The 16751-nt window shown below is 42.1% G+C and overlaps 1 protein-coding gene across 3 annotated transcripts in view; it reads right to left on the bottom strand.

Moving 5' to 3' along the window:
- Window positions 1–16751, bottom strand: part of TMTC1 (transmembrane O-mannosyltransferase targeting cadherins 1) — a 286995-nt gene that overhangs the window by 78825 nt on the left and 191419 nt on the right. For 2 of the 3 annotated variants that reach the window (XM_040488523.1, XM_040488522.1), the window contains one exon: window positions 6711–6878. The exons of the other annotated variant lie outside the window; for it this stretch is intronic. In XM_040488523.1, the coding sequence (XP_040344457.1) occupies window positions 6711–6878 (168 nt within the window). The remainder of the gene's footprint in view (window positions 1–6710; window positions 6879–16751) is intronic. 3 annotated transcript variants of the gene reach the window in all.

Below are 16751 nucleotides of genomic sequence, written 5' to 3'. Positions count from 1 at the left end.
TTCATTCAGTTTTTAACTTATTTTTTTTTAACGTTTACTTATTTATTCTTTGGAGGGGGAGGGGCAGAGAGAGAGAGGGAGAGAGAGAATCCCAAGATCGCGGGGCTCAATCTCACAAACTGTGCGATCGTGACCTGAGCCAAAATCAAGAGCTGGACACTCAACTGACTGAGCCATCCAGGTGCCCCTAGTTTTAAATTTAAAGGTAAGATTAATAGAAGGATTTCATACAAAGTGTTAAAACCCTGTTGGGGAAATATGCAAGGGCACTGTAATCTCTGTTGAACGTTCAGTGAAATAACCAGCAGAGACAGTCCCACTTAAAATCCACTGGCTGAGCCAAAGCATAAGAGACTGTTGAGAACTGAGAGCAAACCGAGGGTTGATGGGGGGTGGGAGGCAGGGGAGGGTGGGTGATGGGTATTGAGGAGGGCACCTTTTGGGATGAGCACTGGGTGTTGTATGGAAACCAATTTGACAATAAATTTCATATAAAAAAAAAAAATCCACTGGCTGGACATCTGAGGAACTCTCCAGAGGACAGAACTTACAGAGAGTGCAAGGGGCTAGAGACCAATCCAAGGGCAACATCATCTGAAGCAGCAGACTCCACACTTACCCAGGTTGCTTCAGTGACTTCAAATGTATGGCAGGTAGCTGGGATTTTTTGGTGGGTGGGGTGTGGTTGAACACAGACTAAATCTGTATCAGGAGCAGTTAAACCTCAGATCCTCATCCCTACCCTTAAAAGCTAAGTGACTTTTTTCATTATTCTTTCCCCATCCCAGCAAAAGGCAGGAGTTTTACTCTCTGGAAAAATAGAGTTAGAGAGATCCTGCACTCAGGAACAACAGGTACAGCCGAGGGAAGGGGGAAGAGCTGTACCTTAAAGGTAGATTATGGGAGAATCTGAGTGGGATCTCAGTTTGTCCTCCTTAAAAAGCTCTCTGAATAGCCAGGATTAGACTTCTCGGGAGGAGCCTGGAGGAATTTTCTCAGAAACTGACCCACCCAAGACAAAAGATACACAAATGCTGACATTTGGGTTCTCCAGTAAAATCATCAGTATCCTTCAATCGCCCTATGGTGAGGTCCAACAGCTGCCACATAGACCTAGAATTTTAATGTAATATTTAAAATGGAAATTACCCAAAGTGTTTTTAGTCACAGGGGAAAAATCTGGGTCAGAGTGGTAATAATGGCTTTAAAAAATTCCAATTTTTAACCAGGAAAACTTCTGATTTTTCTATCCAGAAATAAATAGTGCAAGGTAATAGGCAGATTTTAAAGGTAACTTTGATTTCAGCGTGGATATAACTGGCATATTGGAATTGACCCTTCCCTCTGTGTGATTGGCATGGTGACTCTCAATTATATTTCACCCGAGGAACAGACAATTAGGCCTGTGGAAGCATAGCCCCTGCTCGGATCAGGCATTGTTTAGTGATGGCCAGAGGAAGTAATAATATTCATAACAGGCAAGCTGATGTGGGTGGAGTAACTTGAATCCTAAGAACACACTGCTTTTTCCATTGTTGTTTTTGACCTTTATGTTCTCTCTGTGATATTTTTCTGCTATGTTTTTCCAGTCTCTCATTTTACAATGACTAGTTTGTGGATAAAGGGAAATAAACAACTGGCCAAAGGCAAAACTTTCCACGTTGCTGTAACTGGCCAGGCTGCTCTTGCTTCCAGAACCAGGCTTTTCTATTTGCTCTCTTGATGCTATGGTTTCATAACCCCAACTGTTTTAGTGGAACCAAGCAACTTATATGCATTTATTCTACAAAGACATGTAGTATTCATTAATTATACAGCTGGATCCCGATCCCGATTAATAATCCCAGTGATGATTACAAAGAAAAATCTCCCATTCAATTCAGGATCCTAATTCATGTACCTCATAGTTCTCCTCCATGCCTCTTGAAAAATAACAGAAACAGGGGAGCAGGGCTGGCTCAGTAGGTAGAACATACGACTCTTGGTCTCTGCGTTGTGAGTTTGAGCCCCATGTTGGGTATAAAGATTGCTTAAAAATAAAAATCTTAAAAAAAAAAAAAGAAAATGAACAGAAACAATAAGAAAAGCCACTGCTTTCAGGTGTATCTCTGAGTTTATAGAACATCAATTTGTTTTACTGGTGTCACTGGACAATAGGTCACAAGAACCATCCCCAAATTCCTGATTAGAAAACAAACGTTAAAAAAAATTAATGAGCAGCATTCAACCCAAGGGTAACAGGAAAGGAAAGTAAGAAGGATTTGTGGTTCTCTTCAATTCCGACCCTGCTCTGTCCTGAGGCAGCACAATGCCTCACTCAGGATGGCTGGTACTCACAGAATGGAATGCTCAGTTTGAATCAAGTTCTGGGCTGAGCACCCATTTCCATGGACTGACTGTCTCCTTTTATCCCTTCAGTAACTCATTGGTTGGGTAGAATTATTGTACCTCCATACTACAGATGAGGAAATTGAAGTTCAGAGAGATTAAGACCTTTTTTTCTAAAGTTACAGACCTAGAAAGCAGTTGAGAAGAGATTTCAACCAAGGCCAATACGTGGTCAGAACCATTCCTGAAGCTGATCAACACTTGATGCTAAGCCAGAAAGGTACCACAGGATATAGTAACATTATAATTTCACTATCACAATGTTTATCTTATTGGTAAGCAAACTATGGCCTTGTGGGCCACAGGCGCGCCAATGTGTTTGCCTATTATTTTTGGCGTCTTTCCCGAGACAACAGCAGGGTTGGGTAGTTGCAAAAGAGACTGTATGGCCCACAAAGACTAAAATATTTACCGTCTACTCCTTTACAAAAGAATCTGCCAATCCTCAGTATATATTCTCTGCCTTGGGAGGTCTGCTGATCTCTGGCTTAGCAATTCAGAAAGCAAGAAACAAATGTGTTTCCTACAGAGATGGAGAATAATCTAGGCCATAAATTCTTAATTGATGGTCCATAGATCACTTAAATACATCATGAATGGGATTCAAAGAGACCCTTAACTACATTGCAAATAAAAGAAAAATGCAGCCTCTGCCTTTTCAGGTATTTCTAACATTTGGGGGGTAGAAGGGATTTTACCAAATTGTGTTACTACAGTATTTTTTACTCCAAACAATGTAAAATTGTGGGCTGTTACCAGGCTCAGCTGGAGCTATGCAGTTACCCTCTTTCCAGGTTAGGATATCAGAATAGTTTCTTGGCACAAAGAATTAAAGAAAATATACCTTGCAGGTATTATTATGAACCAATCCCTCCCCCCCACTCTCCCACTCTCCCCCTCTCTCTTTTTTATACTGGGCTTATTTAAGTTAGAAAACATAAAGTAAAAAATGGGTGTAGCAAAGCTTACATATTCTTGTATATCAAACTTGGGTTCAAATCCTGCTTTCTCTTCACAGCTATTTCAGTTTGGACCAATTACTCTCTTTGAGCCTCTGATAAGACACAAGTTCAGGCTTCTTACGCTTTTGTGTGTACGATTCTTGCCAGTGGAACTACAAAGCCGTGAGGGGGGCCTGCATCTGTATCTCCTAAAAATACATCATATGGTGAGATCTTTTTTTGTAAGAGGAGGCCTCAGCTGGAAAGGCTGGGGCTTAACTGAAAGTTGGATTTTCTCCAACGCAAAGGTCTGTCCTAAGACACTCTGTAAGACTGTTCACAGCACTGCCAAGCAAAACCACCCCATGTAGTAAGAGAGGCCTTAATGAGACCATATGTCCAAGGGATGGTCAATGAGTTCACTGTTTAGAACAGAGGAGTAACCAGAAGCAGGGCCTCTGACACAGGGACATCGCCTTATCTAGAACTATTACAAACTTTTCTTACTCAATACAGCCAGTTCTTGATTTTGATCATTATGGCTAATTTGGGTTGTTTTCATCCTTACATACTTGGTTCAGGTCTACGAGACAACAGTTCATGAAGGGCCTGCGCTCTTCTTAGCGCTTAGGCACTGTCCTGCTCTACCTCTGTCTACCAGTGGCTACATTATGTTAACATGTGTTTATGTGTCTGACCCTACACAGACTTCCAGCTCCTCTTCCTCTTTCCCTCTTCCCCCTGTCAACACCAATCTCTTTCATACCCTAGAACAGAGCCTAAAGCCATAACTGGAAAATTTACAGAGTGTTTACCATACTGCCTTCTGCATCTTTTACATAATCATTTATTCTTACACTACACCTGAAAGATAAACATTCTTGTTATTACTCTAAGTTTCAAAATAAAGAAAACTAAGGCATGGAGTCGTTAAGTAACTTTCCCAAGATCATACAGCTATTAAATGATGGCACTTGGAGAGGACCCAGAAAGTCTAACTCCAGCCCCCACACTCAACCAGTAACCCTATCTTCCTTCAAAGATTCTTGATAAATGTTCATTCAACTGATTCCAGCATGACTCAGCACAGATGAATACATACAAATATCTGGTCTTTGAGGAGAAAGAATATTCTTAACGTCTCAGATTCTTAAAACTTTTCTTGGGACATACATAAATTATAATAGGCCAAGTTTTCAAAGAACTATCAAAAGCTTTGATTTGCATGTTATACAAAATTCCATTTGATCACCAAAGGCCTCTTAAGGGCACAAAACCTCTTCAAGCACATATGTGGAATGGTTATGTTTTAGTAATCCACTGTCACTTACTACATGCTTCCATCTGGAAAAACAAAAACAAAAACAAAGCCTCTGGATGAAAAGTCAATGAGCTTTTTGTTTTTCTGTTTTCAAACTGCTGGCATCAGCCGTAGAGTGTTGGAACATGAACTTGTTATCCTTGAAATAAACTGCTGCCTGCCAAAATCCACCCCCAAAGTTGATCTGATTAAGCAGTAAACATAATTAGAAGACACGACCTCTGTTAGTACCTTTATTCAAGCAAGGGGTTTAGCACAGGGCAGAACCATTTTAAAGTTTCTCATAAAAGCACCAACTGTTGAAAGCAAAAGAAAAAAAAAAAATTGAAGCCAACAGAGACTAAGAGGAAGTTGTATCACTGGATGTCCATGCCCCTGTATTTGCAGATTGACCTCAGCATGGGTAGAAAGAGGGGACAAGTCCTTTGTGGTCTGTGGGGACTGCATTGAAGGTGAAGGATGTGACAGAGACTAAACGGAATCTGGATCCTCAAAGTGAAAAAACATTAATTAAAAAAATCCCCACAAAAAACTTTAAATGCCAACAGGTCTCTACAGTATCCACTGTGAAAATGATTATGACATTGACAATGGTGGTGATATAATAATAATAATAAACCAATAAGACTTGTATGACAAACTAATATTTTTCTATTAAAAAAAAAGTTAAAAAGTTAAATTGCCAAGTAGCAAAATCAAATATATTGTTTTGAAATAGTAAAAAAGTGCAGTGAACATTTATCTTATTTATCTGTTCGTTCATTCATTCATTCATTCCTGGCAGTCCAGAGTCTTTGCCCTCCTCCAGTAGTTGGATTCCCTGTGGGGAGTTCTCCCTTGCCTCACTTTGTGAAGTCTCAGTGGTACCCCAAGGGGCCAGGCCTGCCCTAACTCCCTCAGTGGAAGTCAGAGGGGTTCCTTTGGCCAATCATTCATTTCGGTGCCTGGTGGAGACAAAGGGCAGGCACATGACCTAAAGCTCAAGCTCAGCCAGAGGACTTAATTTCCCTAGGACTTTGATGTGAAGATAAAAAACAACTTGGTATAACTCTCCTCATTTGCTTCCGGGCAGGCGCTCAGGTGCTCTCAAGACACCATCCAGACGTTTTTCCCATCTGCCACATGCCGGCTTCTTCACCGGCCCCTCAATGCCGTGCACTTCCCTATACTCTCCCAATATGTTCCCTTTTATTTTCTCAAGTGATCCTAACTCTGTTTCAGTTGTTTGCTCCCAAAGTAGAAGTGTTGGGTATCAGCTGGCCAAGGAACCAAGTAAAAACCACAACGACCTAACTGGGCAACTGGGTCATAAGTGAGGACAGAAGCTGGAAGAGGGGACACAGATGGGGAGGATCCCTAGAAACTGGGAACATCAGCTGTGGCAGTGCCAGGGAGCCCAGGTGAAGGTCACTGGGGCAGTGGCATTAGGGAGACAGCCTAAGCTCCAGAAAACAGAGCGATGAGCAGGAGTCCCAGAGAATAGTTTATACTTCAAAACAAATTCGGGGCTTTAAGTTGACATCGTTATTTTCAGAAACAGCTTCTACACTACATAAAAACCTACCACGAGATGAAAAAAGCCTCCCATTTCTTTGTTCACAATTAATGTTCAGAATAAAGCAACTAGATCACAGATCACAACTTGATATGCTGGAATATTCTAAAAATGTATTGCATTTCTCTTCCTTCCTGCTGTGTGCTCACCTTTCTCATTTTCTTGTCTGCATAATGAAGTTAGGCTTATCATTTCATTTTGTTTATAGCTGATTTTACAGCCCAGCTCATCATTAACGACTGTCTCACAGACCCAGAAACCTTCCCGTGAGCCTTATTTTCATAAATTCACTTAGAATGAGCTCACATTAAACTTTATACAATACCATTTAAAAAACTAAAGCTAAAACCCAAAATGAAATTACATCTTCCACTTAAAACTTTACTAAAAAAAACCTGTGGGTTAATGATTATTGCCAGACCCATGTTACCTCATTTGTTTGGAAACAAATATCTAAGCAAAAAAATACATGGGAAGAGATTTGCTTTTATCCACCTAATCGTACCTGAATAGGGACTCTCTTGACAGCCAAATTTCATTCTGTTTCACCGTTTTCCAAGAGAAAAGCAACAGCAGCAACACAGTGGACACAGTCAGGGTGGTGGCCCCGCATCGATTCAGCCAAGTGCACAGCTTGCTCAGTCCGTGCACAAAAAGGATGCAGTAGCCCATGCTGGAAAACAGTGTGGGAGAAGCAGGATTACTCTGGGGGTGCAGTGGAGGCCCCTGTGTATTCTGTCCCATATAACTAGCTTTCACATAAAGCTTGTCCTGGGATGGAGAAACAAACATAAACACCCCTCTCTCACACACATTTACATGTCGGTTCTCTGATGGGCTGTACCAGCACATTGCTAGTCCTTTGGCACTTGTGTGGAGAATAATAGGTTCATCGTTTAGGCTCAGACTGCCCTGGATTTCAGAGCTCAGACATCATGAGAAGTCTGTTCTCATGTATGTATGTTCTTGGGCCCTGAATAGACCCTCTGACTCTTGCTTCCTTATGTCACTGACATCATATAACCATATTGGTATCATGTGTCTACATTTACTGTGCTGCAGCCGGTCACATCATGGCTTTGTGACAGGCAGTCCCCAAGACTTCCCTAGCAGGTCCTGGGAGGGATGCTGGTTACCAAGGAGCACTGGTGTCTGTCTCTAGGGATGTGCTGCCTGCTGTGTACCCACTCTGGTCAAAGTCCTTATGCTGATGGAAAATCATCTGTCCACAAGCCAACTCCTGAGCCTTGCAGCTTGGAGCTCATCACAGACAGACTGTGTCGATACGATTTTCTTGCTGACTCTGGCTCAGCTTTCTAAACAGACATAAGAATTGCTCATTATCTGAGTGGCATGTCAGTATCACATTTCTAAAAGCCTCTGGCCTGGTGGATGGAATGTGGTGCTTCACATTATCTGTGCAGCCACAGAGATGCTTCCTGCTTGTTGACTGGCCTCAGAAAAACACAAACATTTAATTTGTACCCATTATTGCCACAGGCATTTTAGTTAAAACCCACTTCTTTCCAAAGATAATAAACTACAAATTATAACAGAATATTTTAAGGATGAAACAAGACTGTGTAAAGAAATCCTACGGAGCGCCTGGGTGGCTCAGTTGGTAAAGCGTCCGACTTCGGGTCAGGTCATGATCTCACGGTTCATGAGTTGAAGTCCCACGTCAGGCTCTGTGCTGACAGCTCAGAGCCTGGAGCCTGCTTTGGATTCTGTGTCTCCTTCTCTCTGCCCCTCACCTGTTCACACTCTGTCTGTCTGTCTCTCTCAAAAGTAAATAAACATTAAGAAATAAAAAAAAAAAAAGTAATCCTATATTAGACATTAATGCTATAAGAAGTCCAAATTAATACAGCCCATTTACTTGTTCAATTATTTACTCATTCTCTCTATGTGACTGGCAATGAACTAGGCACTAAGGATGCAATTATGAATAAAACACATGTCCTGCCCTCAAACAACTCCAATCTACTGAGGCAGGTTGGGTTTGTAAAGGAAAACACTTAAATCATCTCATTTCTAAACATACCTCCTTTAAAAAATCTCTCCACTTTCCTTCTGTTCACCTTTCTGAATACCTGTGCTTTGGTCTCAAGGATTGAAAAACAAGAGAAGCATCTGAGGTTTCTGATGTGGAGATGCTGGGAATCAGTTCAAGTTAGAGCTCCAATTCCATACTTCAAATCCCATAAGTTGGTTGGTCCAGCACCCTAAAGTTTTGGGGTTCACTGTTTAGCCAAAGAGAGTCATCATCCCACTTACCAGTCAGTGGGAGACTGTGGTTCGAGCTAAGGAGGCCCATACCTATTTACTGGATTGGACTGCCATAAACACTGTGCAGAAGCCCTGAACATTCCAGAACACAGAGTCACTAGTGCAAAAAAACAAAACAAAACAAAACAAAACAAAACAAAACAAAAACTCAAAACCTCTTTCCACTTTCACAAGTCAGGTTTGGCCTTAGAGGTGTCAAGGTTTTCTAAATGTCTCTCATTCTGTACAACTTGCCATGCTGATGCCATTACAGGCCATCATGGTTGCTCAAGTTCATGTGGCTGCTTGCCATTTGTCCCTCTAGCCTCATCCGGATCCCAGCCCTAAGTTAGCAGGATGTAGCTCTGGCCACAGGAAAGCCTTCTGGGCTCCATTCTTCCACTCAACAGATATTTAATAAGCACCAACTGTGCCCTGACATTGTTACAGGCACTAAGAACACATCGGTGGACAAAACAGACAATAATGTTTGTGCTTGTGGAATCCACATGGGTGGGGAGAAATGGCCAATAAGCAAATAAAACACAGAGTATGCCACACAGCAGGGTGTGTTACATGGGGGAAAATCTACCAGGAAAGAGGAAGAGGGAGTCCAGGGTGGGGAGGAAGTTGAGATTTTAATGAGTGGTCAAGAACGGAGCTTGAAAAAGGGACATGTAAACAAAGTCCTGAAACACATGAGCAGCGCCCCGTGCAGACACCCACATCTCCAGTGCCAGCTGACTTCTCCCCCTGTGTTCATAAAACAGCCCCACTGAGAACTAATATTTACTGAGTACAATCTTATGTGCCAACCATGTTCCATAGATGGGTTCAGCCCATCCTCACATCCCCGTGGGTCACTCACTGTGTTTAACCATAAAGACACTGACAAGGAGAAAGGTGAACTGATTTCCTGAATTGGGTCACATGGCTCGTACATAGAGAGCAAAGATACAAACCCAGGAATTTCAGATTTCAGAACTCACACTCCATATGCTGTCCTGCTTGTCTGGGTTCTGACCTGACTAGCTGATTCTTGTGTTCCTCACAGCTTTTTTTTTTTTTTTTTAATGTTTATTTTTCGAGAGAGAGAAAGACAGAGAGAGACAGAGAGAGAGAGAGAGCATGAGCAGGGGAGGGGCACAGAGAGAGGGAGACAAAGAATCCAAAGCAGGCTCCAGGCTCTGAGCTGTCAGCACAGAGCCCAATGCAGGGCTCGAACCCACAGACCGTGAGATCATGACCTGAGCTGAAGTCAGACAATTTACCAACTGAGCCACCTACGTGCCCCTTGTGTTTCTCATACCTTAGCACACAGCTTCACGTACTTCCCTCCTAACCACTCCATTCATAAAATTGTAATAGTTGTTTTCTGTCTCCTTGTAGGAAAAAGAGCTGCCCATCTGGCAGAGCACTAGGGAAGGAAGACACTGGGATCTCCACACTGGATCTCAGAGCCAGGGCCACAAAATGGCAGAAGACAAGAACAATGAAGACAACAATAACAAAAAGTAATTAGCTAGTTTATACATTCATATGTTTATACCGAGTCCTTTCTATCTGTCAGGCACTGTGCTAAGAGCTTTGTATGGGCCTGTCCACAGGATAAGGACGGTATTGGCTTTAAATATATCATCTGATTTATGGGGCATTTAGGTGGCTCAGTCTGTTAAGCATCCCAGCTTCAGCTCAGGTCATGATTTCTTGGTTTGTTAGTTTGAGCCCCGCGTCGGGCTCTGTGCTGACAGCTCAGAGGCTGGAGCCTGCTCTGGATTCAGTGTTTCCCTCTCTCTCTCTGCCCCTCCCTCAGTCGCGTTCTGTCTCTTTCTCTCAAAAATAAACATTAAAAAAACATTTTAAATATATTATCTGATTTAAAAATGTAATCCTCAGTATTTTACATTTCATAGATGAGCAAACTAAAGGTAATAAGTGTTAAATAACTTGCCTGTAGCACCCACAGCTAATAACAGAGTCAGATCGGAAGACCCATGACTCTAACACGACGCTGTACTCCAGAAGTTGGCAAACTTTTTGTGTAAGGGGCAAAAGAGTAAATACTTCAGGCTTTTCTGTCCTTCCCACTCTATCTTTGTAGCAGGAAAATAGCCATCGACACTATGCAAACGAACGGGCATGGCTGTGTTCCAATAAAATTTATTTATAAAACAGGCGGTGTGCCAGACTCCACTCAGGAGCCACAGCGTGTTGACCCCTGCTATAACCAAAGGAAGGAGAACGCCATTCCTTTCCACTCAGCACAGGCATCAGTATCAAGTAACACGGTAATTTTTTTTGGAAAGTCCTTGTATTGACATATGGTTTAAAGAAATGGTAAGCCATATAAAATAATCTCTACTTAGGTTTGCAAATTTCTTAGAGAGTATCACATTCTTAAGAACTTGAACACAATATCACAAAGATTAAGATGCTTCTCTATTATGACATTTCATCCTTCAACATCTGCTTTAATACAGATCTCAGCAGCAGGGGGTGGGGGGAATTTCTCTCTCCATTGCTAGAGGCAGGGCAAGTCCTCATTTTGAAAGCAGAAAAATCAAGCAAATGAGAAGCTACATGCTTTTGTGGCCTCCAAGGAAATGAAACCAGACTCCAGATTGCTTTGGCTAATCTGGGTAAGGGGAAATCTGGGCTCTGAACAGAGACCTCTCCACAGAGCATGAAGGAATCAGTGCAAACCACTGACATGTGACAAAATCGTAACCTGAAAAACCAAGAGCCAAACTCTGGCTGCTGATTGGTTTAGCTCATTACTAAGATGCATTTTTTTTTTTTTTAATGCTTATTTATTTTTGAGAGAGAGCGTGAGCAGGGGAGGGGCAGAGAGAAAGGGAGACACAGAATCTGAAGCAGGCTCCAGGCTCTGAGCTGTCAGCACAGAGCCCAATGCAGGGCTTGAACTCATGAACTGTGAGATCATGACCTGAGCCAGTGTCGGACTGCTTAACCGAATGAACCAGCCAGATGCCCCTCCTGACCTGAGCCAAAGTTGGAGGCTTAACCAACTGGGCCACCCAGGCGCCCCGCTAAGATGCATCTGGAGAAGCACTGCTGCTTTTGTGAATGGAATAATTATCTGATCTCTCATTCACAGGCTGAAGGTATCTCCATTTTAGTGCATATTATAACTAGAGACACAGGCATCTCTCCTTATACTTTTATGGTGCACATCCAAAGGGAACTGAATAGGAAATGCAGGTCAACAATGTTGGTCCTTTCATATTAGAAAAATGTTTAAACCTGTTATTTGAGAAGTTTGTGAGAAGTTCATCATTGTGTGAATAGTACAGACGTACTTTCATGAACCTGGCCCAGAAGCTCTCAAGCGATAAAAGAAAAACACTTCTCCTTCCTGTTCACATCAACCTGAAGAGATGACAATTTTCTATCTCGGGGGCAAGCATTTTATGATGCTTACTATAGCTTCACTTTTTGTTTAGTTTTATGGAGCAAAGAGAATCTTTTTACTGTTAAGTAGAACTGAAATTCTACCTTTTAACAAACTCAAGCCACTGAAAGTATCTATAAATAACATTAGCGATATAAGAGAGACACAATCTCACCATTTTATTACTTAAAAAACATTCCCAACTTTAGATAGTTGAAATGAAACATATCCCTGGTTAACTTCCTTCTGGTCTGTTGAGTCCCCACCTGGCAAATTATGGCAGTAAGATCTTACTCTGGTCTCATGGATGGTTAAACAATAAAGCCCTGGAATGCTGAGCCCAGAACAGGTGTTTGATGCTGCAGCCAGGAAGCAGCAGGGAGCCAATGGTGCCGCCTCAGATCAGATTTAACCCGGGGGAGGCTGCCAGCATCTGGTGAGCCAAGGCCTCCCCCCACCCTCCCGCCGTTCTTTTTTTATCTCAAATATTTGATGGGTGGGAAAATTTCTCACAAGGTTGAATATATTTGGATAGGAGTTTATTCATATTCCAAGAAAATGACTCCAAAAGCATTTCTTGTACATTTCCCTCTTGTGCAGCTACTTGCCCTATGTGCTGGGCTCCTGGGGTAGGTATGAAGAGCTTCTTTCTATTGACTTCTCCACGAAACAGGTTTCTTCTGTTCTTTCCTCAGCGTATCTACGGAACACCTGGGATAATAATGCTATTGCTGTCACCTTCCAAGAACCTGATTCTCTTTTATCTTTTTGAAGATGAGATGCTCCTCTGAACCTAAGTCACCTACCAGCTCCAAATTTGTAAGACTTCCTGGGTTAAATAAGGCAGGGGTCTGGCGTCAGAAAAAGCCCTGTTTGCATTTCAGTTCTGACACTGTTGTTTGATCTCAAATTAGTTAAGTTCTCCGGTTATTAACAGTCTTATTTGTAAAAGAAACTAATTTTACACTGTGCACAATGCTTGGTAGACAATAAACGGCAAATGAGAACATGAACACGATGTTATAATAATAATGTTGCTAGGCAATTGTTTTCTGCTAAATAGAGTATGAGGTAGGAAAGTTGTACAGTCTGCACGTAATCAGGTAGAAACCAATGTCTCTCTCTGCCAGGCTCCTGTCAATGTAGTAACTTCCTGGGGCCCATAAAACACTAAAGGCTCCTGTGGAACAAAAGTGTTTTAGCACGAACTTTAAGTCTGGGAGTTGACAGCTAGGAAAAGGAATTCATTGGAGAATGAAGAGTCTGGAACTGGGTCCGAGGAGCTGGGTTCTTCTCTGACACTTCTCTGACACTTCTCTTGGGAGTTCTGTGGCTCCGGGAGATTGACTCAACCTTGTGAAGCCTTAGTTGTTTCAGGTATGTGGACATAGTCCATGAACTGAATACAATGTGTCAGTGTTTTCAAGTGTTTATGTGTTCATGTGTGTATTTAGTATGCCATATGCTATCACATCAGTAAAATGTGCTGTGCATATCATGAAAATATGTGATGATATCTGGAAATACAACTTGAGAAATCCAGTTTATCAACGTCCAGATAGACCCAAACTATGTAATTTACACGACAATATAAGTCTTTTAAAAGCTTTCACAGACAGGGCCTGGAAGGCTTAGTCAGTTGATTATCTGACTTGATTTCAGCTCAGGTCATGAGCCCAGGGTTGTGCCAAGTGCGGAGCTTGCTTAAGATTCTCTCTCTCTCTCTCTCTCTCTCTCTCTCTGTCTCTCTCTTCCTCTGCCCCTCTTCCCCACTCCCACACTCTCTCTCAAACAAAATAAAAAATAAAAATAAAATATTCAAGGAAACTCCCTTAAAATTACAAACTTCTTGTACAGTATCGTTTGCTTCAGAAAGGTTTGATTGACACATCATTTTATAGAACAATACACTGCAGAAAGTAAGATACACTTGTAGTGTGTTAAATATATGCAGCTATGTATTTCCACTAATGTGCATTCATAGTTCTGGAATTCAAAAAGCACTTAAGCAAATCCTCCCTTATACTCATTTCAAATCTTTCTCTATCTTTGTGAATTAAAGAAGAAAGAAGAAAGGGAAGAAAACACAAACTATAATCTCTCTAATGATTTAATGCACAATAAAGAAGCTCTTCTCTTCAACTTTCATATGAAATAAAGTATTAAGTGTTTGAAAGTTCAGGTTGGTTATTTAAGGATAGAGTAACATTTTATTCATTTTGCATCTTGAGCATCAGGTATGACAGGAGCTGTTTCACAGGTGTGGTTGAACAATGAGGTTAAAAGTATCAGAAATTAACATGGAAACAAACATAAACTTAAAAATGAATCAACCCAAGTCAGGGGTGAAGATTTTTAAAAATTAAATTTTTAAACATTTTAATGTTTATTTTTGAGATAGAAAAAAAGAGAGAGAGAACAAGCAGGGGAAGGCCAGAGAGAGAGAGGAAGACACAGAATCTGAAGCAGGTTCCAGGCTCTGCACAGAGCCCTATGTGGGGCTCAAGTTCACGAACCGTGAGATCATGACCTGAGCCAAAGTCAGATGCTTGACTGACTGAGCCACCCAGGCACCCCGATAAGACCCACTTTTATCACCAGGAGAACTATCCATCTACAGAGTATGGATGTTTCCCCTTGGGAGCCTTCCCCCCAGGCCTGGCTTACTTCCCTCCCAGCCTGGTGCAAACAGTCACAACCAGATTTTCTATCTGGGCATGAGACACCTTTCAGCCAAAGCCAAAGACCTCCCCCAAGTAACTCTAAAGCTACTCCTAAAAAGTTAGAAAAACCGCCTTCTCTCTACCCTCTCACAGCATGCCCATCTCTACGACCTGAATTCTATCATTTCTTCTTCCGTAACCCACCGTATTCAGCATCTTCACTTTTGAAGTGAAGGCATAATGGACAATCCATTAGTTGTTGCTGCCCCCTCCTCTATTCCGTGTGTTAACACAGAGCTGACCGCACACGGGTATGATTTGTCATGTGTCCAGTGTTCTTTAACTCTCCACAATCCTCTTTTATGAAGCATCTGTTGTGCTGGGTACCATAAGAAAACACAGACATACAAAATGGTGGTCCCAAACCTCACGAGAGAAGAATACTCCAGGTTTCCAAAAAGAGTAGGGAGGATATTTTAAGATTACTAAAATGTGTAGAAGTCACTGGTGTAGTGGTAATCATTTGGCCATGTATAAATGTATCAAATCATGTTGTACACCTTAAACTTACACAGTATTGTATGTCAATTGTATTTCAATAAAGATGAAAGAAAAAGAAAAAAAAAAGAAGTCACTGGTTTGAGATGCATTTCACTGTGCAGAATCTGAGAGAAAAAAAAAGAAATGAATTCACTTATAAGGACAAGATGGCCACACTTCAGTCAGTCCTGTGTTTCAGAACACTAGCTTGCGAGGGTAGGGCTGCAGACCCAGGGGAAGAAGAAAAGAAGGAAGGAGAGACCCTTACCTATGTTGCTTTACTCTCCTTCAACTTTGCTTCCTCCAAACTCCTCGTTTGCACAGGGTAGACTGAAATAATGACTTGTAATTACCTAGTGTAGCTTATGGTATTTTTCACATATATTATTCCATCTAGGCTCATCTGAATCCAAATTATACTCTCCAAATTTTACTTTCAAATTGTGGTTTCCAGACATTTGCTGTCCATCACTTAGGACTTAATGGACATAAACATTCATCTTTTATAACTAATAGGATTCTGTAATATGAAGGTCATGATTATAGTTCAGCAAGTAACTGCTCAAGATTACCCTCCTTTCCTGCCCCAGGCCACCCTGAAGATTGGCCAAGTGATCTGCGGCCCACAAGCACCCAATCTGCCCTCAGCTCACTTCATTTTCACTGTGGCTCTCTCTGTTCTGTTCTGTCTGTGATCTACAATCTACAGTTTTAGTTGTTTTTTTTTAAATGTTTTGATGTTTATTTATTTTTGAGAGAGATAGGGCATGAGCAGGGAGGAGCCGAGAGAGAGCGAGACACAGACTGAGCCACCCAGGCGCCCCACACCATGTTTTAGAAGAAAGCTGAGTCTGTCCTCCTCTGCTGCTCCCCCTCCCCCCATGTCTCCTGTCTTCAATGGGAGACACCTCCACTGTCATGCAGTCGGAGGCTTCTTGCTGGTGTGATATAGCCTACTCTGGGTTTCAAAAGTTGATTAAGGTTATCCTTCAGCATATGATGGAGTAAGGGTGGGAATATCTTCATGTCAGGTTACTTGTCCTTTTCCTCTTGCTGTGCCAGAATACACTGTTCCGTCCAGCCCTCTGACACCTGAATTCAGAAGAGGTGTGAGACCTAGAAGCCAGGCCTTGTGCAGTGAGGCTGCTCTCGAAGGCAGTGCCGAGGTAGGAAGGCACTAGACTTGTGCAGGGCTGTGTGAAGAGCACGACCAGGAAAGAAAGAAGGAGGGGTTTACTGAGGGACTCAAGTGAATGTGTTCTAAAACTAGAGGCTGTAGGGGTGCCTGGGTGGCTCAGTTGGTTAAGCATCTGACTGTGGCTCAGGTTGTGATCTCATAGTTTGTGAGTTTGAGTCCCACATCAGGCTCTGTGCTGACAGCTCAGAGCCTGGAGCCTGCTTCGGACTCTGTGTCTCCCTCTCTCTCTGTCCCTCCCCCACTCTCTCTCTCTCAAAAATAAATAAACACTAAAAATTTTTTTTTAAATATGGTGTGGGACGCAGAAGACACTGGATTTATTTATTTTTAAAAAATTTTTTTTCAACATTTATTTATTTTTGCGACAGAGAGAGACAGAGCATGAACGGGGGAGGGGCAGAGAGAGAGGGAGACACAGAATCGGAAACAGGTTCCAGGCTCTGAGCCATCAGCCCAGAGCCTGAC

Source organism: Herpailurus yagouaroundi, unplaced genomic scaffold (genome assembly GCF_014898765.1).
Source record: "Herpailurus yagouaroundi ecotype Mexico unplaced genomic scaffold, PumYag 166, whole genome shotgun sequence".
Classification (NCBI taxonomy): domain Eukaryota; kingdom Metazoa; phylum Chordata; class Mammalia; order Carnivora; family Felidae; genus Herpailurus; species Herpailurus yagouaroundi.
The sequence above is the reverse complement of the archived record's forward strand: the minus strand, read 5'-3'. Positions and strand labels throughout refer to the sequence as shown.